The 21,810-nt window shown below is 35.1% G+C and overlaps 1 protein-coding gene across 2 annotated transcripts in view; it reads right to left on the bottom strand.

The window, feature by feature from the left end:
- LOC123545603 (rab GTPase-activating protein 1-like) overlaps window positions 1-21,810 on the bottom strand; it is a 78,563-nt gene that overhangs the window by 55,212 nt on the left and 1,541 nt on the right. Inside the window, exons 2-6 of one of the 2 annotated variants that reach the window (XM_045331929.2) lie at window positions 16,653-16,952; window positions 14,074-14,290; window positions 4,903-4,923; window positions 1,367-1,550; window positions 277-533 (exon numbers count right to left, since the gene is read on the bottom strand). In XM_045331929.2, the coding sequence (XP_045187864.1) occupies window positions 277-533; window positions 1,367-1,550; window positions 4,903-4,923; window positions 14,074-14,290; window positions 16,653-16,917 (944 nt within the window). In that variant the 5' untranslated portion in view covers window positions 16,918-16,952. The remainder of the gene's footprint in view (window positions 1-276; window positions 534-1,366; window positions 1,551-4,902; window positions 4,924-14,073; window positions 14,291-16,652; window positions 16,953-21,810) is intronic. The other variant, XM_053524657.1, reaches the window with a different exon arrangement.

Genomic DNA, 21,810 nt, shown 5'->3' with positions numbered 1-21,810 from the left:
TGGCTTGAAAAAAGTGTGGATGGACGACATACGACAGAGAGTGATCACAATAGCTCACCACAAGTACTTTGTGCTCAGGTCAGGTTTGTATCTGCTTATGAATATCCTATTTGATAATACCAGAATGTATTGCAAAGAAGCATATCATTCAATATCATCTTCATAAAACACTGAAACATCTGCTTAAATGACTGATTTCACCACAAAATGAAGGAACATGCCAACTGTAATTTTTAACCCTTGACAAGGTTGCAAACACATGATGAACAACTGTACCTTTCAATTTTTAGCTCCTTTGAGCTAGTCTGTTGTACAGTTAAAGCGATTCTTTTATCCAGGTTACATCGTAACTTGAATACGTTTTTGTCTCGAGGGCACAGAGTAAATCCTCCTTTTCCATCCTCTTCCCTTATTTCAAGGTTCACAGTGAACACAAAATCCTGGTTAGATTCTGGTAAGGGTTTTGTCACAGACGATCTATTCTTTGGCACTCTACGGAATGTATTAGCAAAACAATACAGTATCTTAGCAACCTGAAAAAGAAACAACACACTTATCATAAATACATTATAGTTATAGCAGCAATAAAGTAAAAATTTATTTGAAAAATTTGTTTGCTTTACAAATCTTGTTTACTGGTGTAAACTTTGAAATCTTGTTTGAATCTCAGCTAGCGTGGAACCTTGAAATCTGATTTTTTTTTTTTTTTTTTTTTTTTTTTTGTTTGTTTTGGGTTTAACGCCGTTTTTCAACAGTATTTCAGTCATGTAACGGCAGGCAGTTAACCTAACCAGTGTTCCTGGATTCTGTACCAGTACAAACCTGTTCTCCGCAAGTAACTGGCAACTTCCCCACATGAATCAGAGGTGGAGGACTAATGATTTCAGACACAATGTCGTTTATCAAATAGTCACGGAGAACATACGCCCCGCCCGAGGATCGAACTCGCGACCCCGAGATCCGTAGACCAACGCTCTTACCTACTGAGCTAAGCGGGCGGGCTTTGAAATCTGAGGGCAGGAAGTTTGACATGAACGTGCAACTTACAGCTTTAGATTTGCAAGTTTGGCAAGAATGTGTAACTTACAGCTTCAGATTTTTAAAATTTGACATGAATATGTAACTTACAGCTTCAGATTTTTAAGTTTGACATGGATAGGTAGCTTAGCTTCAGATTTTTAAGTTTGACAAGAACAGGTAGCTTACAGCTTCAGATTTTCAAGTTTGACATGAATAGGTAATTTACAGCTTCAGCTTTTTAAATCTGACATGAATAGGTAACTTACAGCTTCAGATTTTTAAGTTTGACATGAACAGGTAGCTTACAGCTTCAGATTTTTCAGTTTGACATGGATATGTAACTTACAGCTTCAGGAAGATCACATCTAAACACATGGCACTGGAATATAGCTGAGTCAGCAGAATCACCGTGACTGAATGTAAATGCAAAACATCTCTTCTCATTGCTTTCCACTGGTCCCCGTGCACAGAACAAAATACGGTGTATCTTGTAACTGGAAATTTCTGTGTCGGTTCCAGGCTCTAACAGTCTGAAAAAATAAATTTCCACCCCATATTAATGCCACAATCAAAGCTAAACCTATTTCCAGTATTCCTTCCAAAAAACAACCTGTTTACATAAAACCTGATACATCAAACAAACCCAACTCGTGTCATAAGTCATGCTTTCGAAAAATATTGCATTCAAACATGCATGAAATACTGTTTAGTACTATAATGTAAGGAGTAAATATCTTATATGCCAAAATGTCAAAATATCACCGGTGTTCTATGTATACATGACTGGTGTTAGAATTATGTATGTATTCCTAGAAAGGCAAGATGTGGTGATAAAGGCAAAGTTTAGGCCTGAACTTAATAAATACAGACAGAAAAATGAAGTGAATTTTTGAATAATATCAGTGTGCTATGATAAATGACACCATTTCTGATCTGGCACAATGGTCAGTTAGGATTAATGACATTATTTCTTATCTGTCACAATGGTCACTTTGGATAAGTAACACTATTTCCTGATTTCTCACAATGGTCAGTTAAAATAAATGATATTACTTCTGATATGTCTTACGGGTAAGTTTAGATAACTGTCACTATTTCTGGTATGTTACAAGGGTTATTTGTGATAAAAGATACTTTTTCTGATGTGTCACAATTTGGATGAGCAACACTATCTCTGATATATCACTCAACAATGGTCAGTTAGGACAAATGACATTATTTCAGATATGTCACAATGGTCAGTTAATCTTTCCAAATGCACCTCTTAATCACAGTCATCTAGTACTAGAGATTCTCATATGCAACAAAATACAAAATATATGTGCATATAAAACTACAATGCTTGTTTAATAAACTGCATGTTGCACGGATTTGTGACAGAAAAAAAGTCCACATTCACTTTTGCAACAAAGTCATCCATCATAATAGTGTATCGGCATCATAGCAAATCTGACTCAAGTATTTGATACTGACTTGCAATAGAAACATGGGAAAAAATTCCAAGAGAACTTATAATATAATTTTATACTTAATGTTTATCTGATCTAGCTTGACAACTGACTTCCTGGCCTCAAAAACATTCTACATAAAAACTTGAATAAGATATTATCTTGGAACTCTGATTACCATATAGGCCTATGGGGCTCATGATTTGGACAAATTCAATGCCTAAGTTGGGATCTAGTTCCAACTTGACAGTTATTAAATTTTACCTAGACATCATAATACTACACAATGTATAAATCTAGTTCAGATTTAGTAGAGTTATAATATGTTTTTTTTTTATTACACATCAATTTCCATCCCCTTGCTCAACTGTCCATCTAAGGGTGGAAACATAATATGTCCAGTCAAAGACAGGCATACAAAAAACATACAAGCAAACAACACTGTCAAAAACTAAGCAAATTAAAAGAACAAAGCAATTAGATCAATATATATCATATTCAACAAAATAATCAAATAAACTTTGGTAGCAAATCAGAACATTTGTATGTTTGTTTCTGTGCCTGGGACAGAGACAGCAGTGGAGGTAAGACAAGCGATTAAAATATTTGCAAGAGGAGTGAAAAGGCCAACATGTGACTGTGTATACATGACTGGAAAAAGAAACAGACATATTCAGTATGATTAATCACGTGCTAACAACTCAAATGGACTGATGAACAGTACAACTATAAACTGTTAACTTGCAGATAATAGATTTCCTCTATCACAGAAGTTACTACTACTGGTAACAGTACTATGTTCGAATGTTTTTTGTTGAATATGACAAAGCAAGCAGGTCTTGGTTATATAATTTCCAACTAAAATATCAACATGCAAAATAACAAATTAATGAAATCACAACATAAAAACAATCATATCAATCAAACTAAACAAGGAGCTGCATTCAATAAACGCTCGATGCCCCCGGTAGCATCCTTGTCGATAGATTTTGCACCTAAGTCCAAAACGAGGTCAAGGTCAAGGTCAAACTGAGGTCAGGTGATGTTTAAAGATGAGGAATGGTCACAGGTTACATCTGCATTAGTACCAAGTCATTCTAGTAAGGGGTATTGATGCTAGACGAAACGGTCCCATTTGGTTAAACAAGAGATGGCCCATATAAAGCAACCTAAGTCCAAAATGAGGTCAAGGTCAAACTGAGGTCAGGTGATGTCTGAAGATGAGGAATGGTCATAGGTTACATCTGCATTAGTATCAAGTCATTCTAGTAAGGGGTATTGATGCTAGACGGAACGGTCCCATTTGGTTAACCAAGAGATGGCCCATACAAAGCAACCTACCGGTAAGTCCAAAACGAGGTCAAGGTCAAGGTCAAACTGAGGTCAGGTGATGTCTGAAGATGAGGAATGGTCACAGGTTACATCTGCATTAGTATCAAGTCATTCTAGTAAGGGGTATTGATGCTAGACGAGACGGTCCCATTTGGTTAACCTCTTACGGACGGATGAACGGACGAACGAACGGACAGGTCAATCACTATATGCCTCCCACATCAGTAGATGCCGGGGGCATAAAAAACACCAGGCAACAGTCAACATTCTTTAACTGAAATATGAAAAACATCAGACCATTTCTACTAATATTATTATTATTATTATACCAGATTTATATAGCGCCCTTTTCATGATAAACACGGTCAACATGTTCAAAGGCGCTTTACATATAGCAAATGCAGCCACACAGGGCGCGAACAACTAGAATTTTGACTTTTACTTTATGAAGTGTCTGCTACTTATTTTGATAATACATACATTAAAGAACTTTATTTTCTTTTGCTATAAATTTTCTGAATGTCTTATTATAGTAAAAGTACACTATAAATTAATGATGCAAAAATATAAAACTTCCATTCTTAAAACGTAACAATTACATTAAGTATCCATGCATATTTTAAACAAACCCAATGTTTATTCGTATTTCATGTTTAAATGAATGTTAATCAACCATGGTTCATTACTATACATGTGTGTGTATTATACTAGTATTAAGAGCTGTTTTCTTTCATTTCCATTTGATTATATTACCAAATATGTTACAATTCCAAACTAATAAATCTCTTATTTATAAGATGTTTACATCAACTGACAGCTAGACCAGGATATCAAGGTACCAAACGCTGCAAAACAAGCGTCTATGTTCCACCTACTGTGTCCAATCTAGCTCTCTGAACAATGTAACTTCAATGCACATAGATTTCATTGGTATTTGGGTAACACTCCATGTATATTGAGTCACTGAAGGAAATGCATGTATTCATAATTATTGTGACAAAAAAAAAAACATTCGAAAATAATTAAGTGCATGAACATCTATCAAAATGCATACAAAACTACAAATGAAACTGGTGGGTAAAGTAAACTAAGAAATACACACCTAACAAATCCTTCGGATTGACTGCAAGCAAAAATATAAAACACATTCTCACACAACAGTTCAAACTAATGCCTGAAAACTGAACTAGATACAGGGTCGACAAACTAAAATCTTGTGTACTCCACTTTTATGTTAAATAATTAACTGATTGTCTATCACCATTCATCTCCGGCTAGGGTAAATTCATAACAGGAATCTACCTTACTGGTGGTGAGCTATGGGTCAAACCAGTTTAATGCTTCATTTGAATCCAAAAAAAATTCTTCATTGTACAATTTTTATTAAGTTAAACATTTTGTGTATGTGTACTTAAAAAATTCAGCTATTAAAAGAGATAATATTATGATCAAAGTCGTATGCTTGATTTTTTTTTTTTGCTAGATATGAACAGAGTAATGTCAACATTGCATGACACATAACCCCGTGCTTAATAGAACAACAACGGGCTAACTCAAGAATAAAGTAATCAAACATAAAACTCCTAAGAATATGTGCCTGTTCATTTGATTTTGATACTATATACCCAGTTTCACAGTTGGATTGACAGATGGACAGTTTAAGCTCTGTATGTCTCTAGGGTCTTCTACACTCGGGGTTTAAAATGTTGGACCTCAAGCAAGTTTTCATAATAAAAGTCTATTGGAAAATCATATGTTTCATGACATTTTCGCAGATAAGAAAATTCCTACAATGTAAGTTGTTATGAAAATTCTTGCAACTATAAATTTAAATACATGTAGTAATAATTCTGTGCTGTTATATGGTGAAATAAAATGAACAGGCCTGACAGTCTGTGCTTAATATTTTTTTAGATATTTTCCCAGATATAAAAGTTGCTGACCTTTCCCTGACACAGAATAGTTTTCACTGACAAATTTATCGCATATTTTTCATGCAAATAATTACTAATTTTTTACAAAATACTAGGGATGGGAACGAATATTCGAATATCTGTCGAATATTCAAATATGAAAATCAAATTCGAATATTCGTAAATTGTTGTATTTTTTTTTTCATTGATTTTGGGCAATATGAGCATGCTAATTCTACAGAATAAAACCATGTCATGTTTGTTTATCGAGTATCAAAAGATGTCCAATTAACAAGAAAATAGCAATGCATAATTGGCAGGGGCCATCGTTACGGATTAACAGTTTGCAATAGGCGTCAATGTGTCAGATGCATGTCAAAAGATGTCCAATCAACAAGAAAATTGCAATGCATAATTACCTGGGGTCATCGCCACGGATTAACAGTTTGTATTAGGCGTAAATGTGATATCTTTTTATCTTTTGTTCATTTTTTTATTGGCGCCTGTTTTATGTAACAAGTTGTAGAATTGTTTTTCGAAAACAATACCAAACTTGTAGATATTGCCGATCTTTTCACAATATTTTGTACGACGTTTCAGACCATCCGCAGAATTGGTTTTCATCCGCAATCGGCCGTATTCGAATTAAATTTTGAAGTACTTTATAAGAAAATCAAGAAATAACATATGACTGATGCATAAGTTCATGTTGAAGGAGGTTTAAGTCTGCCTTACTTGCTTTTTACACGACGATTTTTACACGCCGACTGAAAATTTTCAAAATGGCGGCAGGCAATATGCGTTGGAAGAAATACATCTGATAGTATTAAAAGTCTTCAAGTATCAGACACAAATATACCCTGTGAATCCCATGTAAAATTGCTTGGAGTTGAAATTGACTCGCTGTTAAATTTTAAAGTTCATCTTTCAAATGTCTGCAATAAGGCAGCAAGACAAATAAATGTTTTAACAAGATTAAGCCGGTTCTTAAAAGAAGATACTAAAATTTTAATTTACAAATGTTTCATCAGATCAAATTTTAATTACTGTCCGTTAGTCTGGCATTTTTGCAGTAAAGAAAGTACAAATAAGTTAGAAAAACTTCAACATAGGGCTTTGAAAATTGTTTTTAATGATTATACATCTAGTTATGATTCTCTACTACGTAAAGTTGATATGCCAACCCTCCACATAGGTAGACTTAGACTCATTGCTTTGGAGGTTTTTAAAAGTTTAAATAAAATTTCCCCTTTATATATACAAGAACTTGTTTCAGTAAGATCATCAAATTATAATTTCAGATATACAAACACCAACAGTAAACACGACCACTTATGGTAAGAAGAGTTTTCGCTTTGAGGCCACACAAGTCTGGAACAGTCTTCCGAACGAAGTTAGATGTACTACGGATTACATGGAATTCAAGCGACTGATCCGGACTTGGAGTGGTCACAAGTGTGCTTGTTCTATGTGTGCCTGAATTATACCTAAAATGCTTAGTATTCTTTCTTTTGCTTTAACCCTGCTATGCATCCCTCCAGATTTTGATTCTGCTGCTTTTGATTTTGCTTAATCTTATTTAAGTTTAGTTTGTCTTGGCTGCATTGTTTCTTATTTATGTTTTTAGTTTGCCTTGACTGCATTTTTATCTTATTTCTGTTTAGTTTGTCTTAGCTGCATGCTCTAGCTAGTTATTTTTAGTTTTAGCTACTCTGCATATGTGATATATGTACTTCCGTTTGTTAAATAATACTATATGGTCATGTCTTATTTTCATCCTGAATGGTAGCTGCTGATCACTTAACCTAAATCTGTTTAGGAATTTTATTTAGCAAGTCCTGACTAAATTTTCTCTTTTTATAGAAGTATTTTTAGACTCCTTTTGACCAGCAGATACTACACAGGTCTTAGCTTTTGTATAATTTTTTATCTTCATTTTTTACTGTTTATATAAACTTGTATCTTTAGGAATTAAATTCTTAAGTAATTTATGTGTTTACCTCTATCAATATAATGTATTATATGTCTCTCAATTAAATTTTTAGGTTTGATGCTCAGGTTTTAATCTGAAGAACTTATCTTAATATGTCTTAATGATGCTTTTATTTACAGTTTGTTTGTTTGTATGTTATAGGATAATATGTTTATGTCGGATACAAGCTTCAAGCTTATGTTGTAACTTTTATATATAACCGACGTTAAATAAATATTATCGTATCTTATCTTATCTTATCTTAATACAACAGCACGTCACGTGTTTAAATGGGACGACCTGCTATTTTTAGATAAAATTATAATCGTTTTGGTTTTTTATATCATTTTGAAGCTAAAACACTGAATTAGTTAAATATGTTCATGATTATACTGACAGAATAGTGAAATAAAACGCTAGGATCAGCGGGTTTTGCTAGGTAGGATTGGGTTACCCAAAACAAACATTTTTTTGGCCTTATTACGTACGATGATCCACGCTTTAAACAAATGAATACGTTGTGTGCCAATCACTTAATAAGAATTTAAAGTTTCCATTAAAACAAACCGAATATTTGAATATATTCGAATATGGCAAACCGAATATTCGAATATTGATTTCAGTATTCGTTCCCATCCCTACAAAATACCTAATTTAATGTAAAGAGGTAAAATCTACAAGATGTAATTATGCTTTTGATGCTGATGATACTATGAAAATCTGTAAACAAATTCTTAAATGTAAACCAAGTCATCAGGGATTCCATTTGACCCGGAACCCCAGTCCAGACCTGTGAGATTTTCAAAAGACACTCTAAGGACCTGGCATGTTACTTGCTTGTGCTTCCATATTTTTCTTTGATTATCCTTTCTCTTATCATTCATTTCCTACAATAAAACTGTGTCCACGATTAACTTGTGTATTCTAAATAAACACTCGCAGTCACTGAAACACACATACACTAATGATATGCCTGACGTGATGTCTTGGGTTTTTAGGTCAAGTGGAACTTTGAGTCATTACTAATAACAAACAAACTTTTGAATGTAATTATTTTGCCTTTATCTGCTCCTACTGCCAGCAATAAAAGTTCCCTACAGGAAGGGACATTTGTCATTATGCTGCCACTGCATCCATATTCTTTTATTTTCAAATTTAATTGAAGAACCTGCATTTTCTCCAAATAACATACCATCTATAAGTCAGGTTTCATGGCAACAATTTCATAAAGGATCTATCTTTTGTGACTGATGAATGGAGAGAAAGACACATGAACAAATACAAAAAAAAGGACAAACTAAAAGGATAAAAGCTCTTGCAGTTTGAAAGTTATGACAGACCCTTCCATTTCTGACTGATAGGACCAGATGAACAAATGCAGAAAAATGAAACAATGTGCATGTTCTAAACATTATCTTCCACCCATTTACAAATTTCATTGGAAAAATCTTTTGCGCTCTAAGTTACCATACAATCCACTTATTTGTCAGATTTCAGACTATTTGTTGCAACAGCAACAAAATAAAAGGACATGCATATATCCTTCCCATTTATCAAGTTTCATGAACAATATTTTGCATATTTCAAGTTATCACAGGATCAAACTTTGCCATTTTAATTGTCATATTTTTGGATTTGTTGCCACAGCTACCACATTTTTTTGACATAGCAGCAAAACAAAAGAACTCTTATATTCTCAATACGGGAGACAATCAAAATCCCCTTGATCAAAATCCCCTACACTGAAAAATGACAGGGTGTTACAAAATCCCCTTCATACTTTTGCAGGGGGTATCATAATCCCCTCTGTGATTTTTACTTATTTCATCAAATTCAAATACGACTATATACAACTTAAAAGTCTATTGCATAAAGCACGTAAATACAATGCCTTTAGCAAACATAATATAATTTGGAGCACTGATATCTATATATCTATAATGTTAACCACAGAGGGGATTATGATACCCCCTGCAAATGTGTGAAGGGGATTTTGTAACACCCAGTCATTTTTCAGTGGAGGGGATTTTGATCAAGGGGATTTTGATATACACTCTCTCAATACATCGTATTGCCATCTACCTCTGTACCAGGTTTCAGAAAAAACATATTGAACTTTTTATGTTTAATATTGCAAAATCCCACTTTCTGACTGACTGAGATGGATTGAAGGCATCTGGTGAAACACTGGTGGAGACTTAAAAATTCCCTTATATCTCTCTGATATTAAAAATTGCTCTGTATATTTTCTGACCTTTATTTTTCTATTTCCATCACTATTCCCAGTCTCCTGGGAACCCTGTAATACAGACGTTTGCAAATGTCAAGCTGATGATATGCAAAAAAATAATTTCATGTGTCAATATTTCGATTCAGATATCTAGTCTTTTAAAGTAAGTGTTGTAGGTTTTATCAATTAAAACAACAGTTGTTTTTGTATGCTATTTATAGTATCATTCATCTTTCTGTACTCCATATCTAGTCATATTCCACCTTAAAAAGAGCAAAACTTGCAACCTTCACTTCTGATATATATCTTCCATTTTTCACCAGCTATTTATACCCAGCACAAACCCCTGCTTCATTAAAGGTTTGTGCACAGACAGTGCACAAATAAGTTGTTCATGATGTAAACTTTATAATATGATCAACACACATGCATTCATTCAGACAACACCTTAGATATAATTCACTATAGGTAAATCACACACACACAAACAAATGAGCCGTGCCATGAGAAAACCAACATAGTGGCTTTGCGACCAGCATGCTGTTCACCAACAGTTTCTCCAATTCCAATAGGCTTTAAAAGCGAACAGCATGGATCATGACCAGACTGCGCGGATGCGCAGGCTGGTCTGGATCCATGCTGGTCGCAAACCCACTATGTTGGTTTTCTCATGGCACGGCTCAAATGTAGAAAATGGAAATGAGGAAAAAGTGAAAATATGAAATGAGGAGAAATGAAAAATTACAGTACATAACAAGAGGACCATGATGGTCCTGAATCGCTCACCTATCTCCACATGACCCAGTGTTCAACTGAGTATGACATCGTTATTTCTATTATTTGACATAGTGACCTAGTTTTTGAGCACATGTGACCTAGATATCATCAAGATAAAAAATTCTGACCAATTTTCATGAAGATCCATTGAAAAACATGGCCTCTAGAGAGGTCACAAGGTTTTTCTATTATTTGACCTAATGACCTAGGTTTTGAAGGCACGTGACCCACTTTTAAACTTGACCTAGATATCATCAAGGTGAACATTCTCACCAATTTTCATGAAGATCTCGTGAAAAATATGGCCTCTAGAGAGGTCACAAGGTTTTTCTATTTTTCGACCTACTGACCTAGTTTTTGACCGCACATGACCCAGTTACGAACCTGACCTAGATATCATCAAGCTGAACATTCTCACCAATTTTCATGAAGATCCATTGAGAAATATGGCCTCTAGAGAGGTCACAAGGTTTTTTCTATTTTTAGACCTACTGACCTAGTTTTTGACCCCACGTGACCCAGTTTTGAACCTGACTTAGATATCATCAAGATGAACATTCTGACCAATATTCATGAAGATCTCATGAAAAATATGGCCTCTAGAGAGGTCACAAGGTTTTTCTATTTTTAGATCTACTGACCTAGTTTTTAACCCCACGTGACCCAGTTTCGAACTTGACCTAGATATCTTCAAGGTAAACATTCTGACCAATTTTCATGAAGATCCATTGAAAAATATCGCCCCTAGAGAGGTCACAAGGTTTTCCTATTTTTAGACCTACTGACCTAGTTTTTCACCGCACATGACCCAGTTTCGAACTTGTCCTAGATATCATCAAGGTGAACATTCTGACCAATTTTCATGAAGATCCATTGAGAAATATGGCCACTAGAGAGGTCACAAGGTTTTTCTATTTTTAGATCTACTGACCTAGTTTTTGACCCCACGTGACCCAGTTTCGAACTTGACCTAGATATCATCAAGATGAACATTCTGACCAACTTTCATAAAGATCCCATGAAAAATGTGACCTCTAGAGTGGTCACAAGCAAAAGTTTACGGACGCACGGACGCACGGACGGACGGACGGACGACGGACGACGGACACCGCGCGATCACAAAAGCTCACCTTGTCACTTTGTGACAGGTGAGCTAAAAATGGGAAAGTAATTAACTGTGACTAAAACAATGTGAGGAACAATTAATTGTTCTAAATGATTTATGTAACCTTTTATTTATACTATAAATTCAAAATCTAAATACATGTATCTATGTAAAACTATAGAAATTGTGTAACATTTCATTTTGGCAGCACCAAAATTTAGCTATTTTTTCAAAATTTATCATGAATGAAATAAAGCCATTTAATAATTTTTGTATTACACTAGTGTATTAAAGCTTTGACATTGTTCTAAAAATAAGAGATGTTGGATGAACTGACTTGGTCTATAATATGGAAAGAAAGAAATTGTGATGGTAACAAAAAGGATATTCATCTTTTACCAATACAGACAATGAGCGATCCAACCAGAGGGACAAAGTGAGTGAAAATCCATAGAACACAGAAAGAAATCCCAGTGTGTAGCATCAACAAATTTAATGTGAAGCAGTTTTTTTCTGGAATGACTCAGTATAGAGCATCTTAAGAAATTTCCAGTGCAACAACCAGGATTCGAGCAAACAATGTTTGAACTGATAGTCAAGCATGTTATCACTAGCCTACAGAGCCAGCAGAATGGATTACTGACAGTTTTATTTTGCTCAGTTTTGAATTTCCAGCAAACCTAAATTGTGCAATCTTGCAAAAATGACCAAAAATTATTTAAAGTTCCACTAGTTGTGGGCTGTATATAGCCACAAAAGACCTCTCTCTACAAGAACTGTCTGTTAGACAACAAATCTCGACTATTTGAATTGTTGTCCAAGAAGCAGGAATATTACCCTTAATTTTAGAATATCTATAGATTATCAATCCAGTATCTGCATTATTTTTGGAAATGCAAAACTTTAACCAGAAGATTTAAGTTCACATGGGACATAATTTGGCCAAAATGCATGTCAGAGTTATGGTTCTTGATGCTATCACCTAGTTTTATAATCCTGAATATAAAGTAAAGTTTCAATTCAATATCTGCATTTGATTTGGTGATAGTAATTTGCATGCAAAACTTTAACCAGGATTTTTTAAGTCCATAAGGAGGCATAATTTGCCCAAGATACATGTTGGTGTTATGGGACTCGACCCAGTGAGGTTGGTAATTGACCTATAAAAAAAAATTACAGAGCTATATGTCTTTAAGTTATAGCTATAATTGAATGCAAAACTTTAACCAGAATTTTTTTAAGTCCAAAAGGGGGCCTAACTTCCATTAACTTGATTTTCTAAGTCCAAAAGGGGGCATAATTTGGCTAAAATACATGTCAGAGTTATGGGACTTGACCCAGTGAGGTTGGTAACTAACCTAGAAAAAGAAAAAATAAGTTTCAAAGCTATATGGCATTGCCTTTCAATGACAGCCATATGTACTTGCACGCAAAACTAACCAGAATTTTCTAAGTCCAAAAGGGGGCATAATTTGCTGGTCAGAGTTATGGCTCTTGATGGTATCACCTAGTTTTATGACTCCAAAGACACATTAGAAGTTTCAATTCAATATCTGCATTAGTTTTGAAAATAGAAACTTGCATGTGAAACTTTAACCAGGATTTTCTAACTCCAAAGGGGGCATAATATGGTCAAAATACATGTCAAGAGTTATGAGACTTGACCCAGTGAGGTTGGTAATTGACCTCGAAAAAGGAGAAATAAGTTTCAAAGCTATATGCCTTTATATGATAGCCATATGTACTTGCATGCAAAACTTTAACCATGGTGTGACGCCAACGCCAGCACCAGGGTGAGTAGAATAGCTAGACTTTTATTCGAACAGTCAAGCTAAAATCGATTAAATTTTGTACCCCCATCAAACATGTAATATTTAAATTACATTAACCAGCTTAAATGTGAATTTTATGATAAAATACAATTTGGTGCTTTTCATTTCTATCCTTCAATGGAAGAAACATAGTGGTTTTCTGAAGTAGTGCTTGATGTTTCAGTAAGTAGTTTCCTAAATACGACTGATAAACAAGTTTCTCTTCCTAAATCTTAACTGAAATAACATGATCCTGCATTCAGTTTTCATGCCTTTGTTGGCAGTAAACAAATCTAATGGTTTTTCTCAATGTCTGAATGTTTTTTTGTTGTTGTTTTTTTTCATAACAGACCTGGACCATTAACATCTCCTTACTAAAACTGCTGCCAAAATGAAGAGTTATACAGTATCTGCTTTACACAAGCATGAAATATGAAAAAAGTTGTGACTAAAAGAATTGCCTACCTAACAGTTCCATCTGCTGTAGCTGGAACAGATAACACAATTGGAATGTCACCCTGGGACTGTTCATTCAGTACTGCCATATTGCGATAAATCTCCACCTCACTCCGCGGCGCATTTACTGTTGCACAACCAAGGTATGTCACACCATGGAACACAATACAGTCACCTGTTGGGGTCGTTGGCAGGGAAACAGATCCCACAGCTCCTGTCTCTGCCTCTGATCATACAAAAAAGTTATAATTACTTCTATTTATTCCGTTTGACAATTCACACTCAATAAAAACAGCTGCAAACAAATGGCATTACTTCTGTACATGAAAATTACTTGAAACACAATGGGCTGTGAGTGACTCTCTAAATATCTCATCCAACTTATACCTTCTAAAACATCCATCAAGTTAATGAGAGTTCTTTAAAATTTCCTTTCTAAATTTAGCTATGGAGGCCACTTAGTGTACCATGCAAAATCTTTAGAAAAAACTTGAAAAAGGTCAATATTTTAAAAGGATGCTACAGTCTATGTTTGGTGAAGATTCACAAAACTCTTCATGAGAAGAAGTCTTTTCAAGGGTTGTTTTCTAACTATAAGCATGGACAAGTGGAAATCTTTGAACAAACTCAAGAACGGTTTACCCAAGAATGCTAGTGTAAAACCAGGTTTAGTGAAGGCAAATTAAGCAGTTTTCTCACAGGGGTCAAGCAGAGCATAAGAACAAACTTGACCGAGGTCCATTATAAGGACAATGAGCTTGATGAGCAGCCACCAAGTACAGTATTTCATGAGAAGAAGTTGTATACAGGTTCTTCTGTTTTTTCAGTTCTGGCAGCCCTTAAAACAAGTCAAGCTGGATAATTCGAAAAAATTTGAAAGAGGTCCATACAAGGATGCTACAGAGAAAATTTAGCAAATATCCATCAAGAGGTCCATACGAAGAAGTTGACAACCCCTAAATGGGTCAAGTGGAGCCATTTGAACAAACTTAAGACCTACAACAACGGTGTTACAGACCAAGTCTGGTGGTGATACATTAGTTGTTTAAAAGTGTGTGTGTTTTTTTTTTCATTTTTAGTCAAGTCATACATGCCATATTCCATTATACAAAATCCAGGAGACTAGGGTCATTTTCGCGGGAGACTTGGCCAAAATTAAGGGAGGTTTTTTTCGAGTCGAAAAACAAAAAATCTGCACTTCCAAGGTTGCGAAAATATATGACAAATATGTGTTTGCGACATTTACTCAATATGTTTGCTGTAAAATGTTTAGAGACTCTAAGTTTTTTTTAAAGAAATGTACATTATAATTTCATTAATTTAGGTAATTGCACTCTTAAATTAGTTTCTTACATAAACTTTCGGCAGCGATAAGCATATGCTAATAATGCCCTTTGAGGTCGTACATGGTCGGATCGATCAGGTTGTGCACTGGCAATTTGAATAGGATCTGCACAAGTAAAAACATATAAACCCTTTCTTAATGCCACGGAGTCAAAATTTACAAACGCATTTCTAAAACGAAACTAAAACACTTCTTATCACTGGAAGTAAACATTGAAAAATAAACCAATCGTAATACGAGAACTGGTGGTTCCCTAAGTTCATTTAGGTCACACATGCGTCAGCTGGACTATAAATAATCATCCAATGAACAATCAGATTTTCCTAGGTCATTTTTACATACCTAGTATGTTTGTTGGTGGGTGTCTTTGAAGTCCTCTTTCAAAACAGAGGCCTTTCTGTGTATACCGGTTTCCTGTATATTGTTTAAGACGTTGACACGTACGTGTGTATTTGGATATTTCGCTTGAAATTAATTGAAATCTGTATAACAATTTTTATTTTTGAGAATGAATAAAAAATACAGGAGATTTGATTTTTTTTTACGGGAGCCCGGGAGTTGGGGTAAAATTATGGGAGATTTTGTCTCCCGCCGGGAGATATGGCATGTATGGTGAAAGTGTAGCCATTTGAACAAACTTAAAACCTACAAGGGTGTTACAGACCAAGTCTGGTGATAATACATAAAATGGTCCATTTGAAGATATTTTTTTTAAGGTTATTTTTTTTTTCATTTTTAGCTCTTGATGGCAGTCTTTAAGAGACGTAGTCCCTAAAAGGAGTTGAGCAGAACCACCTGAAATACAACAAACCTGAGAAAAGTCCACAGTAGGATGCGGAAGACCAATTTTGCTGTAATTTTAACCTGAAGTTTTGTAGAAGATATTTAAGTCATATGTCGATGCAGGATAATCAAAGACAGACCCACCGCCATCCACCTATATTAAAAGCTTATCCTGAAAGGTTCTGGTGAGCTAAAATTTATCTGCATATTTTCGAAACACAGCTGAAAATAATTTTTTGATTTATCTGCTTAATTCATCAGTCTGACTCAGAATACAAATCATAATATAAATATGCACTTTCTGAAATTCTACTTAATTTTTTTTAATGAATAATTATAATTATTCAGTAAAAAAAATTAAGTAGAATTTCAGAAAAAAAATATAAATATTTTTTCAAATGAAGTCCCCTCATATAAAGTCAAAGAAACTAAATATTACATGAACAATTGTATCCATTACCATTATTAGCTGATCCATTTGTATTTAACACATCGACTGATTGGCTACTTGGGATCACATGGCCAATCTCCTTATCAACTAGACTGTCATTCATACTTTTACCCACTGCTTGTTTCACTGCTTTTGACTGGTTCTCAGCACAAATTTCTGTGTTGATGTCATTTATGTCCCCTGTGATACGCAACTTCGGATCAGCATTCACAAGGACATATTCGTCTCCTGTAGATGAAGAGTCGAGAGAGCTACGACTAACAGCATCTTCCATCTTCAAGCTATCCAGCTGCAGACATCATTCATTCACTGAAACAATGAAATGTTTTTCCTATTAAAATGTTTTTCCTATTAAATTATAGAATTAAATGTAGACCATTCTGTTATATTATTCAGATTCTGAAACATCCTTAAAGTGGATAAAATGTGGCAGCACTCTTTCTCAGCGTCTGTATGTCGGCAAATAATAAGTTGATGTGATGTCTTTTGCTATACTTGAATGAAAATGTGCATTTTTTCATATTAGAATGTTGATTAAATCTGGACAGGTAATTCAAAATTTAGATCAAAAAATGCACCAGACCACCATTTCAAAATTTTCAAGGGGAAGACCCCCCTAACAGCAGCTGTTTACCCTCTCCAGTACCTATCCCCACTATGCACTTTGCGCCTTGCCAATGACGCCTTTGTTCTCAACTTGTGCTCCCATACACTCAAATATTTCGGGGTCCAGGCCTGTTCCACTGTAATGTATATACATGTACCATGAAGATGATACTAAAACTTATAATATTATGACATTTAAACCTACCGGTAGATTAACACTTGTAATGTGTTCCACTTTAAGGTGTGCTGATCCAGTAACAGCCAGTTTTATCAGATAACTAGAATGTGTCTGTAGGACACAGGGTGTGCCCCACTGGTACATTTGTCATAAACTAGGGCTGCTTTTGAGAAAAGCGCATGTTTCCCACAACTGCCTAATCATCTGAATAGTAGAAAAAGTACACTTCAGGAGTAAGTTTTAGGATGAATGCTTCAGTGTTTAGTGAGTCTAGGTGGACTAGGATGAATGGTTCAGTAATTTTTGGAGCAAGTTTCAGGATAAATGGTTCAGTATTTTTATGAGTCTAGGTGATTATGATATAGGTTTTTGGAGCAAGTTTTAGAATGAATGTTTCAGCATTTTTATGAGTCTAGGTGATTAGGATCAGTAATTATGGTCAAGGGCCATAATTCCAAAGAGCCTGGGTCGATTTGGCTAGTTATCGAACTTGGCTGAGGACTTATTGGCAAAAATATTTTGTTCAAGTTTGGTGAAGATCAGTTGAGAAATGTTCGACTTAGAGTGCGGACAAGCTTTGTGACAGACAGACAGACACAGAAAGGAGTAAATCAATATGTCTCCCACACCACTGTGTGGTGGGAGACATAATAAGGGGCAATAATTCAAATGCTTGCAGTCTTAAGGGGGTATCTAGCCCAAACAAACATTTTATATAAATGATTCATTAATCTAGGCCATATACTTTTTAGCTATGAGCATCACAAACAAAATATCCACTATTTTGGCTATTTCAAGGGCCATAACTCTGTAATTAGCTAAGTTGAAATCTCAAGAAGAATGAAAAGTGTGCATGTTCACATCATGATAAAGACTCATGCAAGATTTCATGAATTTACATCACATACTTTTGAGCTAAGCATGTCATTAGGTGAAAATATGCATTTTTCACTATTTCAAGGGCCATCTTTGAAAATAGGGGTTGAGCCAGATGAAATATAAAAGGAGCGCAAGTTTATATCACAATATTAAAGACTCATGCAAGTTTTCATCAATTTATATGAAATACTTGGTGAAAATGTGCATTTTTGAGTATTTCAGGGGCCATAACTCTATAAATAGGGGGCGGAGCCAGACCAAAAATTGGAGGTGTGCAAGTTCATATCATGATAAAGACTCATACAAGGTTTCATCAATTTATATGAAATACTCTTTGAGCTAGGTGGTCACAAGGTGAAAATGTGCATTTCTGACTATTTCAAGGGCCATAACTATAGAAATAGGGGGCCGAGCCAGACAAAAAATAGGAGGGGCGCAAGTTTATATCATGATTGAGACTCATGCAGTGCTTCATCAATTTATATTCAACACTCTTTGAGCTAGGTGCGTTAAAAACTTTTTTCGGACAGACGGATGCACAGATGGACAAGACCAAGTCTATAATTTATGCCCCCTCCACTCAGTATTGGGGGCACAAAAATTATTAAAACTTAAAACTGGCATTCATTAGCATCACTGTGATAATCTCTTGCCAACTGATTTACCTATAAGACTTCACACTATGTCATGTTCAAAAGTCAAGTGGCAAGGGGTTAGTCCAAATAATAGGTCGTTTTCGGGACAGCTTTATAACTTTTGACTGTTGATGTCCCTTCACATCCAAACTTATTCTGCATACATGTATTTCTGTTATGAAATCCGATTGGAATGTTTTCTGGTACAAGTACAATATATTAAATTTTGTAATGATTACATCTCTGATAATGAATTTACCTTGACATTAAACCATAAAATTGCCTCCCTGACACTTTTTGAATGCATATTTTTCATTTTGTTTCTGCAATTTAGTGTTATCGGCAGTCTGATGTTTTGAAAACAGTGTCAGGATAGATATCTCCTCGCACCCAGGCACTCGCTTGGTCGTTTTTGGGGCCGAATATGGGCCCCATTCCCCTCATAAAATAATGTTTTTTTCCCCTTTCTCAGAAGAAAATTCCACTGATAATAGGTTGTTTGACACAACTAGATATGAACTGTCTTTCAAGTTACATGTATATTATATTTCCTCTAAGGAAGGTTACTGCTGCAATATAGTTACATTTACTTAGAAATGATTGAAAACTATTAAGAAGTGTAAAAAGTAGTAACATATATATGGCTAAAAACTTCTCCTGACGAAGAATTCCTCTTTCTGAGGGTATGGGTACCTGTCCCCAAAAGTTGTCTTGTGCCCCGGCACCTGGTTTACATCATATTTCCGAAGATTTAAGTCTCTTACTTAAAATAATGTGTTAAATTCAACTTACCTGAAGTTTCTACATGAATATTTAAGTTTAATTTATGGAAGTTAGGGAAACAGATCCGTACCTGTAGAATCTGATTCTAGAGGTACCTTGTTTAAGAGTTTTTCTAGGGGTACGGACCTCCGTTTTTCTAGAGATTAAGGGTTATTTACATTTCAAATTTTGTTGAAAATGAAGTAACAAATAAGACTTCATCAGTATTCACCTTAAACTTGGATCTAAATAATTTACATATACCAACATTCACCTGACTGGTTACATTTTCTTTCCAAACGTAAATAACCCATTACCGAGGAACACCAAAGAAATCACAAGAACTCGAACTGGATTAAAGATTAAACAGATAATGTTAAATTACGTTCGTGAAAAAAACAACACATTTTTTAGTAATAATTAACCCTTAGGGTATTCATGTTTTCCACACATTTGGTAGCCAGGGTTTTTTTTACGAATGGGGGAAGGGGCCCCAGCCTGTTATTGGGGGAAGAAAATAGCGCGCGATGAGCAATTTTGGGGGATTTTTTCACTTGGGGGGGTAGGGGGGTTTTATGACTAGGGGAAGGGGCCCCAGCCTGTCATTGGGGGAAGAAAATAGCACGCGATGAGCAACTTTGGGAGATTTTTTCACTCGGGGGGCGGGGGGGAATTTACAATTATGCATAAGAAACACTTTAAACTATGTTTTTATTTTTATTACATATACTTACGTCTTTTGCCGATGAAAAAAGAAGTTTTTTTAACAATCCCCGTTTACCTCCGAAAATGACTCTGTTATTTTAGTTTTTTTACGCTTGGTATCGGAACCGATGATGTTGTAAAACAGTATCATAAAGCGTCAATATGAACTAACGGAGTAATCTCCCTTGCTTTGTTTACGATTTCGGAGGGGGGAATTTCGGACGTAGGGGAATTTCGGACTGCGGTAGGGGAAATCCTTGGATGTGTGGGAAATCCTCGGCTGGGGGACGAGGCCGATATTCAGCTGCTGCTATAGAATAAAAAAAAACCCTGGTAGCCGTTATGAGATACAAGGGACAATTTAACAAACAGTTTCTTCTACTTAATGTTGGTTAATTGTCAAACAATCAGTTCCGTGCCAATTATCATCTTTTTTATATCAGACTGTTAAATTATGCATAATAAACACTTTAAACTATATTTTTATTTTTATTACATATACTTACGTCTTTTGCCGATGAAAAAAGAAGTTTTTTTAACAATCCCCATTTACCTCCGAAAATGACTCTGATATTTTAGTTTTTTTACGCTTGGTATCGGAACCAATGATGTTGTAAAACAATATCATAAAGTGTCAATATGAACTAACGGAGTAATCTCCCTTGCTTTGTTTACGATTTCGGAGGGGGGAATTTCGGACGTAGGGGAATTTCGGACTGCGGCAGGGGAAATCCTTGGCTGTGGGGGAAATCCTCGGCTGGGGGACGAGGCCGATATTCGGCTGCTGCAATAGAATAAAAAAAAAACCTGGTAGCCGTTACGAGATACAAGGGACAATTTAACAAACAGTTTCTTTTACTTAATGTTGGTTAATTGTCAAACAATCAGTTCCGTGCCAATTATCATCTTTTTTATATCAGACTGTTAAATAACAAAATAAATAGGTGCATATTATTATGCCTAATTTATTTTTTTCTTCTGAATCTGAAATATAATTCATTCAAGGGTAAGATTCACTCAGAAATCTGTTGTGAACAATAAACTAATAGGCATGGAACAGTGTACCGTATAGCGGGTTTATTATGCGGATTTTAATTTCTGCTAAATCTGCGGGTTGAGGCTGTCACACAGAAATAAATTCCGCACATTTAAACTACCAGCAGAATTTTTTGACGCGGAAATGAACTTTGATATTTTGCATCATATAACGACCCGTTATCTTTATCTGCTGTCAAGTTATTCACACTGTATCGATTGTGGTTGATTGCTTTTGTTATTGTATTTAGGTTTTGAGAAAAAAGGTAAACGATCGGGTGAACGCTGGTATTTGCCGCCCCTGAATCATTCAGATCCAAATTTTAAATGAACACTGGTAATTTGTTATTTCATTTTCAACAAAATT

Source organism: Mercenaria mercenaria, chromosome 15 (genome assembly GCF_021730395.1).
Source record: "Mercenaria mercenaria strain notata chromosome 15, MADL_Memer_1, whole genome shotgun sequence".
In the NCBI taxonomy this organism is placed as follows: domain Eukaryota; kingdom Metazoa; phylum Mollusca; class Bivalvia; order Venerida; family Veneridae; genus Mercenaria; species Mercenaria mercenaria.
The sequence above is the reverse complement of the archived record's forward strand: the minus strand, read 5'-3'. Positions and strand labels throughout refer to the sequence as shown.